Raw genomic sequence first — 26,469 nt, 5'->3', positions numbered from 1 at the left:
TAAGTGGGGGAAGACAAAGAAGAGTAGTGGAGGAAATGGATTATTTAACCAGTCTGTAACATTAATGCATTTAAATTTATTGTTAAATATTTGTACCATGATTTATTTCTGTTTTCTTTTGATTGCGTACAAAATTAAAGTAGAATCTGAATGAAACTGGCAAGTTCAGCTTTGTTTCCGGATTTGGTGGTCAGTTTTTGTTTTGTGGGAGATGTTGCAAACCAAAAATGGAAGTTGTGATCTCAGTGATCGTAGAAAGTGGGAAATAGAAAGTTAGTGGTCGAAACTTTGTATTCATTTGGAAACTATTGCAAATATTATGGAGATCTTTTCTTTTTGTCAACAAATTATGGAAATTAATAGTGAATTTTGCTTAGCAGAAATTACATTGGAATGGCAGGAAATTAGGAAAATATTCGTATACCACACTGATTGTTGGGCCTGAATTTCACCCCCAGTCTAAATCGCAAGTTTGACCCGACTATCCAAAACTTGACACAGTGTTTTGGTGGTCATTAAATGACACTGATTGGTGGTCAAAGTCGCAGCCCGAACCCACTCAATCCTATTAATCTTCGGGTTTGGGCGTAATTATATAAGCCCAAAAAATTGGGATTTTCAGGTTTGGTCCATCTATCTAAAATATTAATATTGAAGTACATTTATCTATTTATCTATGTCCTCTTAGTTTTCCACAAATATTACAACTTCATGCTACTGCCATCAAAACACAGTAGTTTAATCATTTAGTTTTAACATAAAAAAAAATCGTGGTCTTTAATGTTAACTAGATCTTGACCCGTGCGACCGCACGGATATTCATTTTCAGTTTTGATTTTTATTTATTTATACTAAATAGTATATTTGTAATAATTGATCGTTTTATATTGACTAAGCTTGGGGTGGGTATTTGGATACCCACTCGGATTCGGTTAAAATATATTCGGATTTAAGATTTTCGAGTTTAAAGATTCTATCTCTACTCGAGTATTTATAAATTTTGGTTTCAGTCTGATTCAGATCTTTGCGGGTTTGATAACCCGTTTAAACTATTTTTAATTTTTCAAAATTTATATATCTTTAACTTTCCCTAAATCTAAAAATAAAAATAATATAACATGTAAATTTGAGTAATGTAAGCCAAAGTACCTAAATTAAAAACTAAAAATAAGTTTAACTTGAATATTTGGAGGAAGAATAATTATATATTTTAAGTATTTGTGGTGTTTTGATTATTGTTTATCTACTTTAGATGTTTATTTTTGATTATTTTTTATATTTCAAATATTTTAAAGAACTTAAAATAGTTTATATCTTGGATATTAACTCGAAAATAGCTAACATATTGAAGTATATAAATATGATTTAGATACATTTGAATATCCGAAATATTTCGTTCGGATAAAGTTTGGTTATGGTTCTCTAGATACCAAAATGGTAAATCCGTTTAGATATTATCTCGTTCCGATTTAAATTTGGTAATACTTTTTTCGTTCATATTTTTTAAATGAATAGTTAATATTATAATTGTCCAGTAAAATGTATTTTTTTTAATTTGACATTGATTTAATGGATAAGTAAATGAAATGTATTTAATTCAAATTTAATTTTGGAAAACACATTAATTAAAGTGAAAAAAACAAAGCATTAAAATAGGAAATATTATTTAATTGTGTATTTAATTTTGGAAAACACATTAATCTAACTGAAAAAGACAAACATTAAAATAGGAAACTCAATTTAATTCTCAGTGGCATAGAAGTGTAATTAAATTTGAAAACTAAGGGTATTTCTATATGTGTACTTCTGTTTTAATAAGATAGATAGATCTTGACCCGTGCGACCGCACGGATATTCATTTTCAGTTTTGATTTTTATTTATTTATACTAAATAGTATATTTGTAATAATTGATCGTTTTATATTGACTAAGCTTGGGGTGGGTATTTGGATACCCACTCGGATTCGGTTAAAATATATTCGGATTTAAGATTTTCGAGTTTAAAGATTCTATCTCTACTCGAGTATTTATAAATTTTGGTTTCAGTCTGATTCAGATCTTTGCGGGTTTGATAACCCGTTTAAACTATTTTTAATTTTTCAAAATTTATATATCTTTAACTTTCCCTAAATCTAAAAATAAAAATAATATAACATGTAAATTTGAGTAATGTAAGCCAAAGTACCTAAATTAAAAACTAAAAATAAGTTTAACTTGAATATTTGGAGGAAGAATAATTATATATTTTAAGTATTTGTGGTGTTTTGATTATTGTTTATCTACTTTAGATGTTTATTTTTGATTATTTTTTATATTTCAAATATTTTAAAGAACTTAAAATAGTTTATATCTTGGATATTAACTCGAAAATAGCTAACATATTGAAGTATATAAATATGATTTAGATACATTTGAATATCCGAAATATTTCGTTCGGATAAAGTTTGGTTATGGTTCTCTAGATACCAAAATGGTAAATCCGTTTAGATATTATCTCGTTCCGATTTAAATTTGGTAATACTTTTTTCGTTCATATTTTTTAAATGAATAGTTAATATTATAATTGTCCAGTAAAATGTATTTTTTTTAATTTGACATTGATTTAATGGATAAGTAAATGAAATGTATTTAATTCAAATTTAATTTTGGAAAACACATTAATTAAAGTGAAAAAACAAAGCATTAAAATAGGAAATATTATTTAATTGTGTATTTAATTTTGGAAAGCACATTAATCTAACTGAAAAGACAAACATTAAAATAGGAAACTCAATTTAATTCTCAGTGGCATAGAAGTGTAATTAAATTTGAAAACTAAGGGTATTTCTATATGTGTACTTCTGTTTTAATAAGATAGATTACCTATTATTTTTTGTTTGGGCTTTCTTTTTGACTCACATGGTCCAGACTTCTAAACCAATCAATTGAAATATCTACACTACTAAACCAATCAATGGAAATATCTAAATTAAACACCGAAAAACAATTAGTGTAAATTATTATTCATATTAAACATATCTACACAAGTATATTAACATATTCTATTGCTTATGGTGGAAATTATTTTCACAGTGAAGAAACATTTTAGATTGTTTTGCTTATGATGAACTTTTGGTTTTGTTTTAGATGGTTTATATTTTGGTTTGTTCATGACAAAAAAAAATTGGTTTGCAATATAAACTCAAAACGAAAAAAAAATTGGTTTGCTAATAATACATAACCTAATTAAACTGATTTCCTTCCATTCCACGGACATTCATAAAGCAGTCCTAAATTTACGAATTTTTTTAATTAATGTACATTAATGACATTTAAAACGAATTTTAATTGATACGCACTCAAGATTTTCCTAATTCTATGCGATCAGAATAACTACTCAAAGATTTTCCTAATCCTACGCGGAAAGAATATAAATTATCAATTGATCAACAACTCGAATCAAATAACTAACACAATCCGAAAATCTTTTTAAAAAACTTGACCACCAAGTTCTCTTTTTCTCTACGGATATTCCTTTTCCCTAATAGATAATAAATAATAAATGTACATTTAATTGTTTTTAAGATCTTTTACCTTTGATTGTGTTTTTAAATTATAACTACCAAAAATAAAATATCGAACTTATTGACATTTAACCTAACGTGCACCATTTTTCATCACCAGTATATATATATATATATATATATATATATATCTCATCATCTATTCTCCAAATCATATCAAAAAAAAATTCCAAAACCTATAACATGTCGAAGATGACGATGTTTGTTCCTCTGACGATTTTGAAAATTAAGCAAAAGAATTGTATAGTTTGATTCTTGATTCACGATTTTGAAAGTTCTCTATAAGAACATCGACAAGAGATAAGAAAGAGAGAGAAAGAGAGAGAGATAGATAGGTTAGTTGACCGACAGAAACAAAAAAAGAGAAAGAAGAAAATTAATTGTTTATGATAAACAACTCTTAACCATTTTTCTGTTAGTTTCGCGGAATTTTTTTTAATGGGCTTGGCATATTTTTAATCCTTTCAAAATATTAGCAAATCGGGCCTATTTTAAATTTTGGGCTATCATAATATAATTTTCAAAAAAAATTATTTTTGTACATTTCCATTACTTTTTAATTTTCTTTTAAAATCATGTAATTAAAAGTTTAAAATATTTAAGCTTACATAAACAAGTTATAATAAATTTGAATTAAAAAAACCCACAATAATATTTTCATACTAAAAAAATGGATATTTTTATAACATCATACTTTATAATCAGACACTCAACGAACCGAACGAAATACACCAATATAAAAATTCAACAAATATGAAAGCCGTCAAATTTTTCTTTACCATTTAATATTTCCAAACATATATCCGCGCAGACGCGTGGGTCCAAAAATCTAGTTTGAGATTTAACTGTTCTGAGTTCAATCTTGCTTGAGGTACGACCAAAACTGAATAACCAATATAATACAATGATACAGTTTTGTTATCTTAGCTATTAGCTAATACATCTGATGTTTCGTTTTCAAAACGAGGACAGTGAATAATGGAGAAATCTAAAAGTTTAACCTTCAGTCGCGATATCTCTTTTGATTATGTGGAAAACTTGGCCACGCTTCTTATTCTTGTAAGAACTCTTCTTGTAAATTATAATATCAAAGACAAGTCCTTGTAATCAGTACCAAATTATTTTCACGCCGACATTTGTATTCGACATTTGTATATGTTAAAAAAATGGTCTCTGTGGTAAAAGACGGTTTAGAGTATTGTAAAAATGAAAATAAACAACACAAAGAAAGACATCGTAAATGGAACCATCATCAACTTTTGTTTTTAAGCCACCAACGTTAACTTGTGAAAATACCTTTAACGGAAATAATAGGAGAAATATATATATATTATTACATGGTGGTATTTGCATGAATAAAAGTAAATATCTCCTGGATCGAACTTGCAATGTCTTCTGCCGTAAACCTTGTCTCGCTTGTAATCTGCACATGTTGTACATCACCTCATGTTAGCCTTTATCATTTTGCTACATATATTTTATAACAATACAAATCCATAATACACCGCGTGTTTGTGACTCCTTTATGATGTTCTCTTTTGTGTGTTGAGGAGGGAAACAAAACCTGTAACTAGGTGCTGCTGTAAAGCTCTTTCTTTAAATTTTGTACCGCCATGAATTTGTTAAATAAAATCAGAAATTATACCTTATGCATAAATGCTATAGTTGTTATGGTGTCTTATATAGTTATATATGAATATTGGCTAATTACTAGACTATTATTATTTTCTTGTGGCTTATTAAATTTGATTTATTTATATGAATAGCTAAAATATGCGCTCAGAAAGTTTATATTTATTATAATGCAAGCAAGTGAAACCTACCTTGACATTGAAGGAGTAGAGGACGGTTTGTTCCATGGTAGTGATGTTGGTGTGAAGGATAGAGAGATGAAGATCCTCCAAAGCAGCTATAGTCTTAATCAGTTGTCCTGGTCTTCTTCTTGAAAGTATCTTGATCATGGCGTCAAACCCTAGCAGCTTCACCTCTACATCAGCCAAACACGACTTATTCTCTGCCGTCTCCTCCTGAAGTCCTCCTCCACCCTCTGACTCGGTTACATTTCCGGTAATAATCAGGGGATTATTAACCGAAGTTATGGGAGAAGAAGTAGTCGTTGTCGTGGTCATGTCCCCAAGATGCCTATTACCAGTTTCTCCCAAGATTCTCCGACGCTTCTGTGATTCCAGACATTGTAGGAGTTGCTCAAGCTCTCGTACAAACTCTATTGCTCCTCCAATGATCGACGCTTGATCTCCCTATTATATTTGCATTCATTATTTTTCTATTTTTTTAAAAAAGTTTGAGAAATTCTTAGTTATATATATGAACATAATCACAAATTAAAATATATGTGAATAATACCCTTTGGACGTAGGAACCAGGCATGAGAGACCTGAGTACACGAAGATGCTCGTTCATTTGCTTCCTACGGTTCCTCTCGACCGCGATATGAGTCATTCTTTGGCTTTCCACCTCTTCGCTGGTTTTGCTTGTTCTAGCTCTCTTCCTCTTGCTCTTTACCTCCTTTGTCGTAACATTTTTGTTCTCTCTATCGTCTTCTTCTTCTTCTCCTCCAATAAAACGGAGCTGCACGGAGTTGTTGTCGTTTTCATCTTCTTGGTTCTCCTTTTCTTCAAGAAACAGATTCCCTATGTTTCCTTCACACTCACCTGCTTCTTGAGACATGAGATGATGAGTTTGGTTGTGATCCTCGATCTTATCGTTCAAGACTGGGAACTTTAAGAAATAAACCGGGTCCATCCCCTGCCCGGTGTCTTGATCGTCTTGATTTCTGGTCTGGTTCAACGCCAGTTTCGGACCGAAGTCCGCAAACTGCATCACGTCTGCAAAGCTCATTTTATCAAAAGTTGGCGTTGCTCCGAATCCAGAAGGAGACAGTTGATGCTGTTGCGGCATCGATTGCTTTTCTTGCTGAAGGTTTCTGTTGAACATGTAGTCTATCATACCATCGCTGGTATCATCCTTACCGCCTGAGGATTCACCTAAGAAATTTGGTGCCTGAAAGAAAACGGAGAATCAAATTGATATCAAAAGTAACATAAACTGACTCATATACAAATATATATATATATACATACATACACATATATTATACTTTTATATGTAGGAGAAGAAATAAACGATTAAGATGTAGGTACGTACGGAGTATTCTTTATCCATTGCCATTCGTACTTGATTACAAACGTCTGAACTCTTAAGGCTAGTTACGGTTTAGCTTCTTGACTGCAACACGACCTAACGACAACAATCTATGAGTTCCAGAGTCGGTTGAAAACATATACATGAAAAAACACCACAGGTGGAACAATAAAAAAAAGACTTCTTAAGACCAAACCTATGTATGAATTACGAAAACAACAAGTGATGGACACCAAAATTTCGAACTTGTTTACTATGGATTGATGAAACAAAAGAGGGCTGACCTTGGACGAGTTACTAGGGTTTGCAAGAGATGTATATAAAAGATATGCTAAATTAGCAAAAGATACACAAGAAGAGATAACTGTTTTTAGAAGTCCCAAATGAGCAACCACTACCAAACTCCCATATATATATATCTATATAAACGTACTCATGTATACACATAATATATATAGAGAGAGAGAGGCATCGGTCTACGTAATTAGGTTTAGCAAGGGGCTAATAATTCTTAATAATTCGTTTGTATAATAACCCCCCTCCCAAATGTTTGTATAGAGTAACTAAGGAATCATTATATAATTCAGGTTATCTTCACATAATGATTGGAAATATTGTCGTTCAACTACGTAGATAAATCCTTAAAATTATTGTAGTCTATTTTTCTAAACTAATTTTAAAAGATGAGATACACTATATTATTTTCCTCTAACTAATCGACTTATATTGGCTAATTAGTCCATTAACCAAGAAATAAATATAGTAAGAAGCAAAGAAATGATGGATTATGGTTATCACAGTTTCCATGGTTATTTTTTTGAAGTGGAGATCTATTCTTTTTCAAATATAATTTTTTGCTTAAAATTATTTTCTATGTGAAGTCAAATTCGAAATGGAGATCTAGAGCTCTTTACCAGTTCAATCGAATTAACACCGAGTCAAATGAATGATTATTGAATTTTCCAAACCATATCTTGTTTTTGTAATAAAGACGATATTTTTTTTTTCTTTATCTGCAAACGTAAGAGAGCGAGGGGAGCCACAGATAAAGAAAAAGGGGGTTGCCAAAAAAAAAAAAAAAAAGGAGAACCGTGAAAACACCCGTGTATCACCTCTCTCTATTTTTGAACCATTGAAAAGTAGATAACTTTAAGAGCTCACACACAAGCAAAGCCAAAACCGCTCTTCTTTTCTACCGCTTTTTCGTGAACTTAATCAAATTTCTCTACGCGTCTCCAATCTTTATTTCTATCATTTCATATGAGTTACTTTAATTTTTTCACGAAAATGACATATGTTGTTTGTGTGTGTTGTGGAGACATGTGATTTTATCATTTTTTTTTTTTTTGGTCCTGACATGTGAAATTAATAAGGACAAGGTGTAGTACATATAGATATGAATTTTTTCAAATAGTAGTTTTAATCATCAGTGCATTACGTTATCATACACTTTGGATGTTACCGATAAGTTTTTTTTTTTGCTAAATGTTACCGATAAGTTGTTTTGGAGTAATATTATAATCCAGATTTAAAATTACTCTCAAACCAGCTCTAGTTTTACCAATGAGGTAGAATATTATAATTTCGTTCTTACTATATTTACTGTTCAGAAGAAAAAACCACACTTTACTTTTTACTAAATATTTTGTTAGAGTAACTAATGTAACTCTTTCACTTTTTATTTCATATATTTTTACCTTTTTATTTCCTCCAATTTACTCAATTATTTACCAATCAGACTATTTCTTATATAAACACAGATGCACTTTAACTTTAGAGTTACTAAATTCCTTCATATTATACCTTTGAATGGAAGAAAAACTTGTTGCAATTGGACTGAATAGTTTATTTAGGTGGTGTTATTCAATCATATGTCTAATAGAATTTAAATCCAAACACAATATACTGTTATTTGAATGATGAATTTTAATTATATTTTTAAAATCATGGTTATTCAGTGAACGATTTAAATCCTGTTTTTTAAATTTAGTGTTATTCAATTTTCAAGGATTTTTAAATTCTATTCAAATCTTTTCTTATGAATTCTCATAAACAAATGATTGAACTCAAAATATAAGGTATATTTAAAATATTTTAGAATTCATCAGCTTAAACTATTTTAAATTTTTTAAATTTGATAGATTATAAAACTTTAATAACTGAGTTCGAATCAATGATTGAAGAACACCCCTGTAGTTTTTTTTAGTAATTTCTGTTATTATTATTATTCTTATTATTATTACTAGGTGGTTTCCCGTAATTTTACGGGTATAAAAATTGTATGAAAATTATATATTATATTTATAATTTTTTGGTTTTGAATAAACCATAATTATTAAATTATATTTTAAATTTTAAATATTTCAAAATCAAAATTCTTGGTATTATAAATTTTTGAAAAGTTTTGAAATAACTGATAGTTATATAAATTTAATTTAAATTTCCAATATTCTTTTTAATGACATAATTTATTATTAGAAAAAATCTGAGGATTAATGAAAAAAACTTTCTATTTTGCTCATTATCTTGTCTTTCACTTTATTTTATTTAGATGCAAATTTGTTACAAAGTTTCCATAATTTTGTCAAATTACAAATCACTTTATCACACTTTTTTATTTAGTGTTTAATATAAAGCTCACACTTGGTTAACCAAACAAATTCATCATTAATGCTTGTTAATCATCACACTATCTTGTCACATACTGATTCCTTTGACCAAGATTTTCATTAAAAGTAATTATAATTTAGATATTTTTAACAGTATTATTTTTATTTTTAAATCACCTTAATACATCATATTTTAATTATATATGATTAACTAATGATATATCAGAAATTATATTTATATATTAAATATGATATCATTATGTAGACATATATACTTAATATAATGTGAGATTCATTCATTTTATTACCTCAAAATATCATGTTTTTATTTGTATGAATTTTTAGAAATTTGTTATCATACATTGTAAAAATTTATTATACCGTAAAAATACATATTGTTATTATTATTATTTTTTGTCATCGACTTTACATATCATTATTAATTTTATTTTAAATTCAATGAAAGTTATTTTTTATGTATTTGATCTTATCAATTTTAGAACTTATCATTTATATTGATTTTTTTAGTCAATTTATCTTCATGCTGTAAAAACACACAAAACTGATTCATTCACATTTATAGTAATGCAGAAAACAAATTTATTTCGACTAACAAATGAAAATTAAGAATGTAAAATTTAAAATAACCAAAAATACAACAAGCAAGCTTTATTATTCTTCACTTGTGTTTTAAGTCTTCTTTTTCTTTCCTATTTAAAAATGAGCATGCCAATTTTTTTATGATCAAAGTTATATAAATTATATGATAGAGTATTAACTCTAGTCTCGTATTAATATAATGCTTATATTATAATAAAGTTTTTATTGATTAATATTTATTTAAACCACTTACCATGCAGTTTTATTATAATCATATTATAAAGTATTAACTCTAGTCTCATATTAGTATAATATTCTGCTTTTTAATTTTATATTATAATAAACCTTTTAATTTATTAGTATTATTTTTAACGATTTAGCATATAATTTTTATGTTTTCAAATAAACAAATAATTTAATCATTTCTAGAAATGGTAACTCAACTATACCATCAATATTTGTCATTGAAAAATGACTAATTTTTTAAAATTGTATATTTGACAGTTTTGCATTCATTGGACATATTCTTTAGAAAAATATATAGTGTGTATAAGAAATATTATTAGGTTTAAGTTAATTAGACATAAGATTTATTGTATTCACTATTAATAAACTAACTAATAAAAATATGCTTGAAATCATTTATAAAATTATTTCTATAGTATCATATGTATTTTCTAAATATCTATAATATAATCTATGATATTTATCTTTTTCCATAAATAAATTATGTTAACTCATCAATATTTACGATATTTAATTGTTTGATTGGTAATATAGATTAGATTAGGTAATTATAAGATTAGTTTTCTTTTAAAAAACTTAATTAAATAAATGAAAATTTAAATAACGACAACCAATCAAATTAAGAGAATTAATTCTAAACTCCACCTATGAATGATACATAAGCAAAATCTACTTAACCACTTCTCAATTAATATATAGTATGATTTTGGATAAGTAATGGGTACAAATTAATTTGGATATATTAGGACTCGAAAATGACTCGAAATACCTGAAACACCAAAATTATTGAACACGAAAAATATCTGAAACACAAAAATGAATACCTGAGAGTACGCAAATACCCAAAAAACAAAAGTTTACCATAAATCTAATCCGAGGAACCGAAAATACCTTTTAAAAAATGATAATACCCAAAATATATTTTTAAAAGTTTGAAATTTTACCAGAAACTCGAAACTACAATTAGAAATCTCAATCCAAAACTTAAAAAAGTATTCATAATACTGCAAACATATATGAAATACCCAAATATAACTAATATACACAAAATATTTTAAATATTTTGGATACCCGATCAGGTCTCGGGTAGGACTCATAATCAAACGGAAAGGACTGCGGATCGAAGAAAAAACAAAATATGTATTTTGCCAAGTTCCTAGACAAAACCAAAGCTATATTTTTGGGTCGATTTTGGTTTGATTTTTCAGATCCGGTAAAATATTCAAGCCTAGAGTGTACACCAATTCCAAAATAGTAATTCACAAACTTAGTTTACAATCCAAAAAATAATTGGTGCTAAAACACATATCAAAATCTAGTTCTCTTTTTTTTTCTTATGGAATCTCGATATTGTTTATTTTTTTGGGTCTGGCCCCAAGTGTATACTAAGAATGACTTTGAATTTGTGATACATGTGTTTAAAGAGATTTGCACTGCCACTAACAAAATCCAAACTGGTGAAGAAATTTTCTCATCCGTATTGCCTATTTATGTAAACAGAGTAGATTTGATAATCGATCTAGAGAGTCCATAATATATCAACCAATAAACCTGAGACTTTTACAAGTTTTGAGCAAAAAAATCCCTAGAGGAAGTCTCCACAAAATGTTTTGTGTTTTTTAACTCTCGAATCTGAACGCTGACCTTGGTAATTTGAGAACGAATCATGTTTCTTCTTCACCTCAGAGAATAAACATAACTCTTGTTGGTCTCTTCCTTTGTAAGCCCGGCTAGACCCAACATCAATTGTTGTGGAGGGTGGATGATCTGAAGATACACCAAGCCTCAAAGACAAATCACAGAACCTCTCTGTTCTTTCTTCCGGAGCCTTTATACTAACAGGCATGCCCACGATTATAGGCGTCTCAGGGACTCTTGAAGACAAGTCCACTTGCTGAGTCTGATTAATACCTCCATAATACAAAGGATACACCGAACCCAAGTTCATTGGCGCTGGTGCTGCTGTACCTGGAGCAGCAGTGATAGTCCCTAGTTTTCTAGCCAATGGCTTTTCATGTAAAAACGCTGCTCCTCGGTTGTTGCTGTCCTCAAGAACCTCCACTGGGATTGCAGGTTGAGCGGTATGGGTTGGCTTGTTAGTCTTTTGCGGCTCATTAGCAGATGCAGAAACAGGTTGTTGGTATTTTGGAGAGAGGTAAGTCCTGACGTTACTATGTCGTTGGCTTCTTGAAGCTCTTACAGCAATGCACCCAAGGTTAAGAGCAGCTGATCACAGACCAAAATAAACAACATAATGCAAACTTTCTAAACAGTTAACAGAAGAAAGAAAGCAAAGGTTACCTTCAACACAAGGAGGCAAAAGAGGGCCAGTCTCAGTGCTTTCATCTCGTCTAATAATGGTGTCAATAGCATCATTGACTCTATTCCACATAGTATCAGCATCTGTATACTCTTCCTAATGTTAAAAAACCAAAGTCAGGAAGATTCTGATATGAAACATAAAAAACAAAACAACTTAGGTAAGATAAGAAGAACCTCGGAGTTGGATTTAGAGTACATGATTTCCTCGGCTTTCAAGACGACAACAGGAAGCTTCTCCTGCCATTCTTTGTTCTTCTTCGTAGCCGCACTGTGTGCTTCCATGGCGAGTCTGAAACCCTCAAAAAGTTTTAGAAACCCTAATTAAAAAGAGTTTAGTAATTGAGAAAGGGTGAGAGGGAAACCTGAAGATCTGGCGGATGATGGAACCTCGAATGGGTTGGTGACGATCGCTATGCCAAGCTCGTTTCACACACTCGTAAGGTCTTGGACCTGGCCTAGGCATCTTCTTCTTCTTCTTCTCTCTCTCTGTCGGAGCTTAGAATGGGTTTAAGCGATCAGAAGGGGATTAGGAAGAGGGAGAAGGTGAAGCAGATCTGAAGCTTGTTGAAAACTTATAAAGGCATCTCCATGTTGGTGGGAATCTCTCAGTTGTTACTGCGTCTCCATCGTCACCGTCACTCAGCTGCTCCTTTTATGATTTTTGGGACCAGTTCCTCTAAAACCGAACCTGTTTTTATGATTTGCCAGATAAGACGGTGTTCTTTAACTGTGTCCTTTTCAACTTCAAGTAAGAGGCAAGTACTTGGTTAAAAAATCGCTAAAAATGGAAACGGAATTGAATTAAACCGTACGATTTTTTTCTAACCGAAGAAACAAGATCAAATTTCAATTTTACTCTACTTCTTGAACCGTTAAACGGGTTTAAACTTTTTCTACCGAATAACATTAGAACCGATCAAAATCCGGTTCAGTTAGGAAGATCGTTAAAACTAATAGTTTCTTTTTACATCAAAATACTAATCTATTGTTTTAACTAGTTAAATGGATTTTGTATAATTATTAATTTCTTTTATTTTACTAATTATTTTGAATAGGTAAGTAAAATAAAAAACATTACTTTTAAAAGCATGATATTTAAAAGCTAGAGTTGTGAAATATCTTTATGTTTTAATAAATCCAATTTCAAATTATATAGAATAAAATGTATAAAATATAAATATAATTATGGTTTTTAGTATAAACCACATAAGCCAAAAACCAAAAGTAATAAGATGAATCAAATTAAATAAAAAATATAATAGTTTTAATATAATTCAGACAAACCGAAATACCGAGAAACTTAAATTACAAACACACGTAGTTTGAACTCTCTCTCTCTCTCCTCTCATAGAGAGAGGTTTTTCTCTTAAAACTAAAATTTATAAGTTAATTAGTTATTTTAGAAATTATAAATGACTATGATATAAATTAATATATGTAATTTTTGTTTATATATGTATGTGAACCTTTTTATTTATATACCATATATATATGTATACATATATTACATAATGTAACATTTTGTGTATTATATATGTAAGAAATATATTATTATATTTATATCAGTGAAATTTATTACAATATAGGAAAAATAGAGTATGTGTGTATATAGAGAAAAGAAAAATATATTTTTAAGAAGGTGACTGGTTGTGGATGTAAATGCTTTAGAAAAGCCAAAATTTAGCTTAGAGTCATACATGTCAACCAATCATGTTTTCTTTTCTTTTTAAAAACTATAGCAAAAAATATCTTTTAAAATAAAATAAAACTGTGGAAATCTTTATATCTAGAGAAAAAAAATAGTACTTCATAAATTTACAGCAAAAATACTTACAGCAAATAAATCCACAGCTATTATTTCAAAGCCTAAAAATAAAAGCCACAATATTTATTAATCATCCCTAAAAATATGTTGAAAAGGTGCTCTAGAAAATTAGCTCTCCATGGTTAAAATAAAATAAAAAAGTAGATTTTGCTGTGAAATTAAAAATTTTGATCAAAGCTTGATTGATTTCATTTGAATGATGTGGGAAGAATTAAAGTGTGTACAGCACTCATAACTTTAACCAATCACCCTTAGTTAGGCTTTTCGGATTAAAAAAATAATAAGAAAAATTTAATAAATATTTCAAAGTTAAGTAAATTATGTTAAGTTAAATTATTTAGGGGGGTGTATTCAACCGAGAGTTTCAGGTGATTTGTATTAAAATGACAAATCCACTGTTATTCAAACATGAATTTTAAAAACTCATTTAAAATCCACTGTTATTGAACTTGACATTTCGTAAAGTACTCTGAAATCCACTGTTATTGAAAATATTTTAAGTTGTGGGATTTTAAAGTTTTGAGGTGATTTTAGGGTGTGTGGGTGGAGTTTCTTAGTTAAAAAAATTAAAACTCAAATCCCATTGTTTTAGGTGATATTCTAGAGTAGTTTAACAAAAATCACCTAAATCTCTGCAACTTATTAAAATCATCTAAAACTCCATTAAAAATCAAATCACATCAAATGTTAAATTGAATACATCCCCTTATTTAAGTAGGGGTTAATTTCATATTAAAAAAATTAAATGTATATTTGGACAAATTTATAGATTCAAAAGTACAAAGAGACAAATCAATTCCCAATATGGCCAATTAGCCAATTTCCCCCATTAAAAATTGATATATCACATAAGTTGAACCGAACTGAATACCGGATTGGACCGATATTTGGACTGAACAGTATACGACACCGTATAGTGGGAAGGTGTGTCCACCACATCGATCCTGTAATCTCCCGGCTCCGTCTCCCTTCCATAAAACGAACATCTCCGCCAGATAAAACTCCGATCTCTCCTCGCCTGAAGATGCAGTATTTCTACATATTGATCGTATCTATACTCCTCCTCACCCTTAATTTCAAGGTTCCTTTTCGAATCTCTTTCTTCATTTTTTCCCCACACAATTTTGCGGATCTCTGACTTTTTAAATTTTATTTTTTATTTTTTATTTTTGATGAATTGGATTTTGATAGGGTGAAGCCAGTGTCTCTGTTTTCTTCATTGATGGATCCAACAACCAATACCTTCGTCCACCATCACAGCAGGTTTTCATTCTCCATTCCCTCCTCTTACCACTTTTTGTTCGTTCCAGTTCAGACATGTGGAATCTAAGATTGAAAGGATACGACTTTCCTGGTTACATCGACATTGGTCTTGTTTTAGAACATCTGTTGATGAGATCTATTGTTTAGTCTAAAGTGGAACCAAGTTGATGTTTTTGTCTTTTTTTTTTTTTTTGCTCTTGTATTAATTTTTGAGCGTTTGGGGTAGAATCAAGCAATGGTAGTTAAATCACATTTTGTCTTTTGAAATGAAATCCAACAGGCGCTTCCCATGTCGCTCTCTCAAGTATCTGCATCAGTCTCTGCCTTGTTGGGTTTCGCACCTCCAGCTACTTTAACACCTGATGGCTCATCCATGGTTTTTTTTATTTCACTACTCTACTAATTTTTTTTTCATTCTTGGTTAAAGAGTCATGTACTTGATCATCCTTTTTTTTTTTTACTTTGGCGTAGCTTAACAAGATTCTTAAACCTAATCCATTTGAGAGGCCTCGTGCTGCTTTTGTGCTAGAAATCGCTGGAGCTGATGGTATGCTTTATCTGACATGAACCAAATTCTTTTGAATTCTAAAACATTCAAGTGTTTGTTTTTTACTTGCAGATGCGCTTGTGGAAACCTTACCTAGTCATTCTTTGTTGGGCAATGCTGTGAGAGGCAGTATCAGTTCTGATTCTTACAAGGCTGATATTGAACTTCCAGGTGACCCGTGATAGCTTGAGTAGCAGAATTATCTGATAAGCATTGAATAGTTTCTAGTTTTGGTTTTAAGTCTTTTCTGAGAAAATGACGTTATTCAAAATTTCTGCAGAAAGTGAAGTAGATGTTGTGTCTGTCAATGAACCCTTGAATGATGCGACTGACAAAGACATGAACGAGTTTGTGAGTATACAAAGTGCAAATAATATTACCTGTCTTCTTTTTTTTCATTATAATGTGACCACTATCCATAGGCATCTTGGTTGGGTGGATCATATGTTGCTGGATCTGCTGAACCATTGACTGGATTGCTGAGTATCCCTCTGGCTGGTGCGGCTAACGTTGAGTTCAATTTGGAAAAGGTGATATTTCCATGAAACTATATGATTTTTCCAAGGATGAGGTTCCGGAATTGCTTGTGATCTCAAGGGGTTTTGACTTGTGTTACCGTGGGCAGGAAGCAGAGAGGAAATTTGCTTTGAACCTTTTGGAACTATATAAGAATGTCAAACGAGCTGTCAACCTTCATGAGGATTTATCTCATCCTGAATTAACAGTTGGGCGCTTTGGCGGTATCCATGTAAGCACTTTTATTTCTCATTTTTTCTGTGTGTTTTTTCCCTTTCACTTCCACAGTCTTAGGTTTGATATATGAATTGGTGAGTGGAAGTCAATGCTCAAGTAAATATACATTCCTGGGGTCTCTTAAAAACTTATGATTGGTTGTTGCTTGTGCACTCTTTTCGGGTTATATAAGGACCCTGTGATGTGTTCATTACTTCAGCTCGTAGACTTTTGCTGCTGTTTAAACTCATATTGTTCAATGATCTTGTTATTCAGCTTAACCCCACTGTAATATCTTTATTCTCACGGGAAATTACAGGCTTTAGCACAGGAGTATGGACAAGGTATGGCTAAGAAAGGGATGAATGTATTGCTTGCCACACTATCGAAGCTATTCGATCTGTTGGAGACATCTCATAAAGGTGAAGTGTCTCTTTGATTTGTTAATCCACTTGAATGTTTTTTCTGTTCTGTTTGTAAGCTGAGAAATGTTTGGGTTCTTGCAGGCCAAATTGTTGGAGTGATCGTCCTTGATGATAGAGTAAACCAAGAATCAACTAATCTGCTGAGCGTTGGGTCTTCTTCTTCTCGTTCATATGCAAGGTCGATGGCTGAAGTGGAGGGAGTTCCAAGTGCAGCCATTATCGCTCAAGTTATACTTGTTAGGCTGACGCTTGCATGGTTAACTGGAATAATCCTTCTCATTGCAACTATTCTTGGGGTAAGTTCACATGATGATTCCTTATCTGCCAATGTAGAGTTGAAACTTACCACTGAAGTGTCTTGCTAAAGAATCATATCATAGTTTGTAAAAAAAAGGATTTGTAGCTGAATATTGAAATTATAAGTCGTTGGAGTTTTAACAGCCGTGCTTCTCATGGTTGTTGCAGGTGTACTTCCTTATGTACATGCCTTTGACGAAGGACACGCTTCTATATTCAAACGTCAAGCTCGATTAATACAAGATTCAGCCGTGTTTCTCAACTGGCCACATTTGAAACCAGTAGTCTTATTTAAATGTTTTAAGAGAAGGATGACACTCTTTTCTGTGGCCAGACCAGTGGGATGTGTTTATGTGTATATCAACCTAAGGTTGCATTCTTCTCGATTTATAATTTATTTTCTTCTTAAATACATGTGGGTCTCAATCCTAAGAATAATAAAGAACAATTTGGACATCTTCATGTAATCTTCTGTTTCTTGTAAGAGCTTTTTATCAATGGAATATGAATAGATTATTGTAGCTTCTTAAGAACTTCTTAATGCTTAATTAATTTTAATACGAATCAGAAAAAACTATAAGAGTAGATTTGACATGTTTCAAATACTTAACAGGGATTGTTTTATCAGGAATATAATTTTATTAGGAATTTTGTTCAGTTTATTACCAGTATTCCGGTTCAGTTTATAATTAATCTTAAATTTTCTAATATTTTCTATTATTCTTATCATTAAAAAGAACAAAACCCCACCTGAATTAGGAATTTAGGATTCAAAGCCAACTTTTTAATTAATAATAATAAATAAAAATAATTAAGATACGCGCTTAGGAAAAGAAAATTTTTGGAATATTTCCGTTTTTGGTTTGCCTATCTATATATAGGGTTAGAAGATTAGTCACCGTTTCTACTACATAAGAAACGAATCAGAGAGAAGAAAAAAAAGAGTAAGTAAGAGATAGGTTTAAAGCGACTGCGAAGTGCATTATGGCGTCCGTCGATGAGAATTTAGAGTCACTCCTGAGTTCCGCTAAGGAGATCTATGACAAACTGAGTGACTCGGAGATGAAATCGTTGCTTTCCTTGATTCATGCCTTCAGTAACAAGGAAATCACAGTTAGCGTGCTCAGTAAGTCTACTCATCTTTTGTTCGGCTACCATAAAAACACCACTGAGCAACAGCGTCACTCGGGGATGGAATCGCTACTGTCCTTGATTGATGCCTTGAGTAACAAGGGAATCACACATAGCGTGTTCAGCAAGTCTATTGATGTTTTGTTCGACAACCATGTTAAGACGACCAAACAAGACTTTGTTGAAGAAGGTGAGATCCGAGAAGATTACCATGTCTGTGCGGTTAGGGCTGACGTAGATGAGAGCCCGGAGAAGAGTGGAGCCCACGTTAGGATTAGGGTTAAGATAGATGAGAACCCTAAAGGAGATGTTTCCGAGGAAAAGAAGAGAAGGATCTTGCAATCGGAAGAGAAGAAACCTAAAAAGTCAAGGCGGTTATACCGAGTGACACCGAGCTACAAGCTTATCCCTGAGGAACAACAATATCGTGTCTCAGACAACCTTGACGGACCAGAACTGGACTGTCTGAACAACAAGTACTCTGTGATGCAATTTAATGGTGCTTCGGGACATAAGCAACTGAGCAAGTACGAAGAAGCGATTGAGAGATGCGAAGAGGACATGTTTGAGACTGATATGTTGATGGGATCTCTTGAAAGTGCGGTGCAGAGCGCTGAGAAAGTTATAAAGGAGGAGATGGGAGTGGAACAACTTGGAGTGAAGTTCTACAGGTGCATCGACATGCTATACCGTGGAGATATGTCTGAGATTGTGAGAGAAGACCACAAGAAGGCTTTACCTGTCATCTTAATCCGGTTGAAGCAGAAGCTGGATGAGCTCACGGTTGCTCGGGAAAGCTGGAAGCCTCGCTGGAAGAAAGTCTTTAAGGAAAACACTGCGAAGCAAAGAGAAGCCACAAGAAAAAAAATGAAGGGAAACAGTTTTTGTTAATGTATGACTTTTGGTTGTTGTAATGTTCCATTGAACATCACATTCACACAGCTCTCTGATCAGACTATTTGTATATGAGTTATTTAATGCAATCGACTTTTCTAGATTGTGGAGGTTCATATAGAGACTCGTCTTAGGTTTGGGCTCTGTAGGCAATGCGTCTGGTCACAGTCACGAATTCCCCTGCAGGAGTAGGATGCAACCCCAACCTGTGTGTTTGTTCACACAAATGTTAAATTTTAATCCTTTGTTAGAGAAACTTCAATCACTTGAAAGTGAAAACTGGAAGTGTTGTGATTCATTTTACTAACAGTGCTGTCAATTGCAATTTCCTGCATTGAATAACATGACATCAGCCACGAATTCTCACCATTAGAATATGTATGCTCAGTATACGATGACTTCATGTAACTAGTGAAACTAACTGTCAATGGTAATGAGACATTCTAGTAGAAAACTAGCGACCCAAAGTATTATTATGTAATAAAATAATATTCTTACATAAATATAATTAATTGTATTTTATACGTATCATCATATAATTAATAGTATTTTATACTTGCTATCATATAAATAATAACATATATTATATTTTATAATTTAATGTGAAATATAAAAACCATAATTTAAGTTATTGTTTAAAATTGAGTTTTGTATTGTATTTTTCTTATATATATTGAAAATACTTTTTATAACAGTTATTAGTTACTATTTTAGTAAAAATTAATTTTTGAATATATGTATATTCTTGAATCAATTTTGATATGAATCAATTTTAAATTATTATTTTGATTTGAAATATGTATATAACAATACTAGGTAAAAAACTGTGCGATATCACAAGGGAACTCATTTCATAAAAAAAAAATATTGTATATAATTGAAATGGTTATCTAAAAATGTAATGACTAACATCAAATATTACAATAATTCTTGTTCATTATGAATGCAACAATCACCCATGACTATAAGGATTTATCACCAAAGATTCTAATTGTTCATCACAAAGAATTACAATGTTTCTTTTAATTACTTGCAACTGTTCATTGAATTAATTGCAAAATTTCACTCAAACAGTTACGTAGATTCATTTAAATCTCTAACGATTATCTCTCGTCTAAATGTGTCAGTAACTCAAAAAAATAAATAGCACATATATCAAAAAAGTTATAGAGACAACTTATTACGGAGAGGATCAATTGACTAGCTCACATGAAATTTTAGCAAAATATTGTTGTACCATACTCCCTCCGTTTCATATTAAGTGTCGTTGTAGGGAATTTTTTTCGTTGCAAAATAAGTGTCGTTTTAAGTTTTCAATGCAAAATTTATTAATTTTATTATGCATTTTATTTTTCTATTGGTTGAGATGTATGGGTAATGATGTTTTTGTATGGAAAATATGTAAAATTAATTGATTTCTTAATCCGTGTGCCTAACTCTAAAATGACACTTATTAAAAAACAGAGGGAGTATTACAAAATTGATCCTTGCCCAATAATATTTTGACGCTATCATATTTTAGTTCGAGGTAGTTCACTAACGTTTATGCACTTTTCTATTAAGAAATACATTTTGACTTTTATGAATAATTATCGTCACCACCACTGTATCAGCCTCAAATGTAAATAGAAATGTGCATATAAAAAAATATTTTTAGTTTACATTTTGTTAATACTTATCTATTAATAAAAATATTTTCTAAATAACTTTAAATATTTTATCTGAAATCCAAATAAACAAAACCGATTAAACAGAAAAACCTGCACCAAAACATGATGCTATAAACCATATACAATTTAAAAACAATATATTTAGTTTTGTAAATATATAATATTATAAAAATTACCTAACAAACATAATTACCTGGATATTTTATATATTTTTATATTCCTTAAAATGTATATAAAACATATACGAAGATGAATGAAATGATAACTCCTTAAAAATCTATTAAATTTTTAAGATGAAAAAATACATCTTTAAAATTTTTTAAAAATCTTAAAATTTATATTTTGGAGTGAAAAACATATATTTACACCAAATTATTGCTCCTGAATTTAGCAAATTTAGGATAAAAAATATCATTATTAAAAGACAATCCTTAACATTTCGATAACCTCTTAAAAACCAAAATGTAATACAGATATATATGATAAACACATAATTCTTAAAACTAATAATTGTAACAATTATTAGTTTAACTGCTTCTTAAAACTAATTTTTCTTTTATAACGAAAAGACATAATTTTAAAAAAATTCTTAAAACTAATAATCATAGAAAGACATTTATTTATTTAACTACTTTTAAAAACTGTTTTGACGTTTAAATGGAAAGATAATTCTTTAAACTAATACAATTTAACAAATGAAAACAAATATTCTATATTTTTCTTGATGCAAAGATACATATTTATGATGACAAAATACAAACTTTTTCACAACTTTTTCCAATAACTGCATATTGAAAAACATATACTCCCTCCGTTTCATATTAAGTGTCGTTGTAGGGAATTTTTTTCGTTGCAAAATAAGTGTCGTTTTAAGTTTTGAATGCAAAATTTATTAATTTTATTATGCATTTTATTTTTCTATTGGTTGAGATGTATGGGTAATGATGTTTTTGTATGGAAAATATGTAAAATTAATTGATTTCTTAATCCGTGTGCATAACTCTAAAATGACACTTATTAAGAAACAGAGGGAGTATTATTTTTAAAACACTATAATGAAAAGACTCTAATTCTAGAAACATACAACCTTTAGCAAGAATGATAATGACTTTAAGGCCTTTGAGAAACAATTACAGTGACATGCAGGAAACAGCAACTCTCCATGACGTACACCCCTCCGTAAAGGGAACCAAACCAGCACAGTCAATTGATGAATTAACAAGACCTTTTTCCATGGCCTTGGAGTAAAATAGAAACAGAGTATCTATATCTCTAGAGTGCAATTCACACACTGGAAATTATCCGGCCACGGCGGCTTAAGATTCCGTTTTGACAATTCAAGGCCAAGAAACTCACCAGATAAAAGAACACTGCAGTCAGACAACATAAAGACGCCAACACCAACGTACCATGCAATTCAATCATTAAATGCCAGAAAAGAACACTCCGGAAAGAAGACAAACACCATGCAATAAGTGACACACGGGACAACGTCGATAGCCATGGGAGAAAAACAGTGTCAATATCACTGCCAGAGACATTGAAGACCGGTCAATCACTACATAGATCGGAAGATAATCAACAGAAAATTGATATCTATTGAAGAAATCCAATCCCCCCAACATCGCCATCGAGGCTGTAGAGATGTGTTAAGAGACAAACAGAAAAATAAAAAACACATTGGGGATATTGTTTAAAAAAACACATTCGTAGATATTGTTTGGAATCCCTATTATAGTTTTAAAATATTGTTTTCTACTGATGAAGTAAAATAAATAATTATTGTATGAAAATGATATACTACATACCATTTCAATATTGCGACAATTGGTTCTTTTTCAACAAGAACAACTGGTTTTTGATGATCACATGCTACAAACAAGAGAAAAAATAATTATAATACAATTATAAAACACAGAAAGCATAATAAATTGAAAAGAGATAAATGAAATAGAAATACAACTTTGAAAAACGAAAACTGTTACAAATGAAAAGGCACCACAAAAAGTTATGAATAAATTTATAATGAAAAGACATATTCACTAGAATCAATATAAATAGTTATTTTTAAATAAAAAGACACAACTTTTCAAATTAATTAAATAGAATTCACACCCTTTGAAATTAATTAGGATTCCTATTATTAGTAGATATGTCATTTACAGACCATATAACAAATATGCAGATATGTTTAGCTAATAAAACAATGAAGACTGTCCAAACTACCTTCTTTAGCAAAATGGAAAACATATGCAAAAGAAGCAGAATGAATTGTTTTTACGTCACACTTGAACAAAAAAAAAGGATCCCAAACTTATGTTACAAAAGAATGATGAACAAAGAATCAAACCGCATTCCCATGATCAGAATATGATGCTTTTCTCTTTGCAGATTGCAAGTGAGTCAGCTTCAATCCAAATATCATAACCATTTCTCTTCATTGTCTTTTCATGACACAATCTGTGTAAGTTAGTGTTTCGAGACTTGGGAGTGACTTCAGCTAACTTGCTCTGCCTTTTTACCCTTTCTCGGTTTCTTTTTCTTTGATTCAACACTCACCCAAGTATACCCTGCTGGGATAGCAAATGCGTCTTGTAAAGCCTGGGACTTACTGCTTAAACCATCTTTGTTTGATCTGGCTCTACGAAACCACGAGGAGGACCTTGAGTTGGTTGAAGCAGCTGGACTCTGATAGCCAGAAGAAGCAGTGGGGCTAGAAGCAGGCGTCTCAAACTCTTCTGCAGGATCAATCTCTTCAAACTTTGTGAAAGTAACAAGCACTTTTATCGTCGGTACCACTGGAATAGCAACCTACAATTTTACAAACAACTTAATAAACTCATCTTGAGGAACACCATCAGATCATTAAACGATGACATACCTTGACTGGAAATGTTCCTGTGGGTAGCTTTGTAGTAAGAAGCTCTCTAAGACGACGAATTGCCTTGACTTTGTTTGCAAGTATGTCAAGCAAAGGAAGCAGCTCCTCTGTTTGTAATGGAAAGTTTGGAGATAGCCAGAGAACAGGACGTAACCCTTTCTTGTATTCACTCTCCTGGAGAGTCTTACTCAAGACTGATGATGATACTCTTGGCTTCCTAGTAAGCTCATTATCTACCGAGTGTCTTCCTGGCTTTATCTGATCACAGTCTCCTAGAAGATTACTTACTTTCTCATTCACACAAAGAGAACTTCTCGGAGGCTCATACTTGATTTCCTTCTCCTGTTTTCTTCTCCAGCCTCCTAACCACCCTTTCTTCTCCTGTTTCTTGTGAGACGGACTCAAATCAACATTAGGGAACTCTGGTAAGTCCAGCTTAAGAGCAGCCTCTAGTTGCTTCTTCTCTTCATCAGTTAGCACATCGCAATGATGATCATCATCATCTTTATCAACCGATGAACCAGGAACCTTTCTAGACTTAATGCTAACAACCACATTGTTCATCTCATACACCTTAGCTTTCCAAGGACCAACCATCTCACTCTTCTCCTGCCTCCTCCAATTCAACTGCGGGTTTAAAACCGCATCCGTCACATCGATCCCGGGTCTAAAGATACTGCTCTTACACATGGAAGCCACTTCTTTCCTAACATCTTCATCCGAAGGAAAACCACATGCACCATCCAACGTATTCATCACTTCTTTATCCTTATGGTTTACCATGTAGAGCGACCCACGTGGCACTTTACCATCTTCAGACCCATCACCAAGAAACAGTATGCTCTGGTCAGACCTCTGAATCTTGAAACCATCAAACCCAGCCATAGTCATATCAGCTCTCAGATTCGAACCCACTTTCCACACCTTGTAAGTATCAGAAGGAGCAACCTTGGAAACAAAGGGCACAACAGAGCTCTCGAAGTGGAAACTCATCTCCAAGTAGAAATCTTTCATCTCTCTCATCGTTGCTATCAGACGTGGCAGCCTCCTACACCACTTAGCCCAAGCTAGAGGCTGATAGTGCCTAACTATGATCATCGCTATCGACTCTTGTCTGCTGCAGACAGCTTCTTGCAACGCGTTCCATCCGTCTTCGTTCTGCAGAGTCCAGTCAGCTCCAGCCGCCATCAGCATCTCGGCTGATGTTGAGTCACGGAGCTTCACAGCTAAGTGGAGCGGCGTGTCGCGGCTCGGCACGTCTCTTCTGTCGATGAGGGCGGAAACGGCGTCGGATTTGGCTTCCTCGGCTAATGAAGCTGCTTCGGAGTGAATCTTGGAAGGGTCTCGTGGGGTTGGGAGAGAAGAGAGTATTGATCTGAGAGTGGCGTAGTCTCTTGACGCAACTGCTCTGTGTACAGAGCTGTGTGTATACTTGGACACATCAAGATTCTCCATTTTTGATCAAAGGAGATGGATTGAGTGTAAAGATTGAGACTTTGCGTTGTGGTTCCAAATCAAGATTCATAAAGGTTTCTAACCTTTTTTTTGTTGTTGCTTGTGACTTGCTCTGCAAGAAAAGCTTGCAAGCTTTTGTATTATTATATTACTTCGTAGGAGAGAAGGGAAAGAGAGAGTCTGTGATCTAAATCCAGATCAGACACGAGAATTACGCATGTGGACACGTGAAACAAAAAACACGGAGAGGAATTTGAGAGTATAATAAGGAAATAAATCAATCCCGAGATTGTCTTTACTGGGAGGGAAGCAATCATTCGAAAGAAACTCACAACTGGCATTGACTTATAATAAAAGAAATTTTGAGTAAATTGAGAAATTTTGAGTAAATTGAGATTTTTTTTGTTAATATATAATATAAAAAACCTTATAGTAATAAGCAAGAAGAAAAATTATAAACTGTATAGTTAGGGTTCTTATTGAATTGAGGGTTAGTAAATTTTGGTGGCATTTAGATTTGATGAATTTTGTATGGATTTTGAGGAAATTTGCATAATTTTGTAGGATTTGAAAACAAAAAAAATAAAAAATAAAAATCTATTAATGATTTAATAAACTTTAATATTTATTTTAAAATATGTTTGAGTGATTTAACAATGAGCAGTATTTTTTTATATACTCTCTATTCATTAATTTTTCACTATAGACATTCTTTCAAATCCCTTCAAATCCTATTTGATATATTTTATTAATAAAATAATAAATTTCTAATTTTCAATAAGCTATAATTTGGAAAAATAACTAATTTAATAACTATTGTTTTGAAATGATTTTTGAAAATGCTAAA

The 26,469-nt window shown here is 31.5% G+C and overlaps 5 protein-coding genes across 7 annotated transcripts; 2 read left to right on the top strand and 3 right to left on the bottom strand.

The window, feature by feature from the left end:
- Nucleotides 1-4,793: 4,793 nt before the first annotated feature.
- On the bottom strand, nt 4,794-7,171 carry LOC108806904 (transcription factor FAMA). Of its 3 annotated transcripts, none has more exons than XM_018579114.2 (5): nt 6,922-7,171; nt 6,729-6,821; nt 5,928-6,584; nt 5,387-5,821; nt 4,794-4,986 (listed from the first exon to the last, which is right to left on the bottom strand). In XM_018579114.2, exons 2-5 carry the CDS (start codon nt 6,750-6,752, stop codon nt 4,897-4,899), a joined length of 1,206 nt encoding a protein of 401 aa, XP_018434616.1. In that variant the 5' UTR covers nt 6,753-6,821; nt 6,922-7,171; the 3' UTR covers nt 4,794-4,896. The 3 variants fall into 3 exon arrangements, with proteins under 3 accessions (XP_018434616.1, XP_018434618.1, XP_018434615.1); XM_018579116.2 differs by having other exon boundaries at nt 6,729-6,809; nt 7,010-7,171; XM_018579113.2 differs by having other exon boundaries at nt 7,010-7,170.
- A 4,496-nt stretch (nt 7,172-11,667) lies between these two features.
- LOC108806619 (uncharacterized) lies at nt 11,668-13,216 on the bottom strand. The gene is made up of 4 exons (XM_018578778.2): nt 12,865-13,216; nt 12,677-12,791; nt 12,482-12,596; nt 11,668-12,406 (listed from the first exon to the last, which is right to left on the bottom strand). The coding sequence occupies exons 1-4, from the start codon at nt 12,963-12,965 to the stop codon at nt 11,766-11,768; spliced, it is 972 nt and encodes a 323-aa protein (XP_018434280.1). The 5' UTR covers nt 12,966-13,216; the 3' UTR covers nt 11,668-11,765.
- A 2,000-nt stretch (nt 13,217-15,216) lies between these two features.
- Nucleotides 15,217-18,116, top strand: LOC108806339 (uncharacterized). The gene is made up of 11 exons (XM_018578429.2): nt 15,217-15,408; nt 15,519-15,590; nt 15,871-15,966; nt 16,062-16,137; nt 16,210-16,308; nt 16,418-16,488; nt 16,560-16,667; nt 16,763-16,885; nt 17,189-17,291; nt 17,376-17,590; nt 17,760-18,116. The coding sequence occupies exons 1-11, from the start codon at nt 15,352-15,354 to the stop codon at nt 17,826-17,828; spliced, it is 1,089 nt and encodes a 362-aa protein (XP_018433931.2). The 5' UTR covers nt 15,217-15,351; the 3' UTR covers nt 17,829-18,116.
- A 393-nt stretch (nt 18,117-18,509) lies between these two features.
- Nucleotides 18,510-19,717, top strand: LOC130496237 (paired amphipathic helix protein Sin3-like 2). The gene has a single exon (XM_056988156.1). The coding sequence runs from the start codon at nt 18,576-18,578 to the stop codon at nt 19,611-19,613; it is 1,038 nt and encodes a 345-aa protein (XP_056844136.1). The 5' UTR covers nt 18,510-18,575; the 3' UTR covers nt 19,614-19,717.
- Nucleotides 19,718-23,410: 3,693 nt separating this feature from the next.
- Nucleotides 23,411-25,776, bottom strand: LOC108807055 (uncharacterized). Its single transcript, XM_018579292.2, has 2 exons — nt 24,168-25,776; nt 23,411-24,097 (listed from the first exon to the last, which is right to left on the bottom strand). The coding sequence occupies exons 1-2, from the start codon at nt 25,620-25,622 to the stop codon at nt 23,783-23,785; spliced, it is 1,770 nt and encodes a 589-aa protein (XP_018434794.1). The 5' UTR covers nt 25,623-25,776; the 3' UTR covers nt 23,411-23,782.
- Between the last annotated feature and the right edge of the window lie 693 nt (nt 25,777-26,469).

This window comes from Raphanus sativus, chromosome 6 (assembly GCF_000801105.2).
Source record: "Raphanus sativus cultivar WK10039 chromosome 6, ASM80110v3, whole genome shotgun sequence".
NCBI lineage: Eukaryota > Viridiplantae > Streptophyta > Magnoliopsida > Brassicales > Brassicaceae > Raphanus > Raphanus sativus.
Note: the sequence above shows the minus strand (reverse complement) of the source record. Positions and strands in the feature narration are given on the sequence as shown.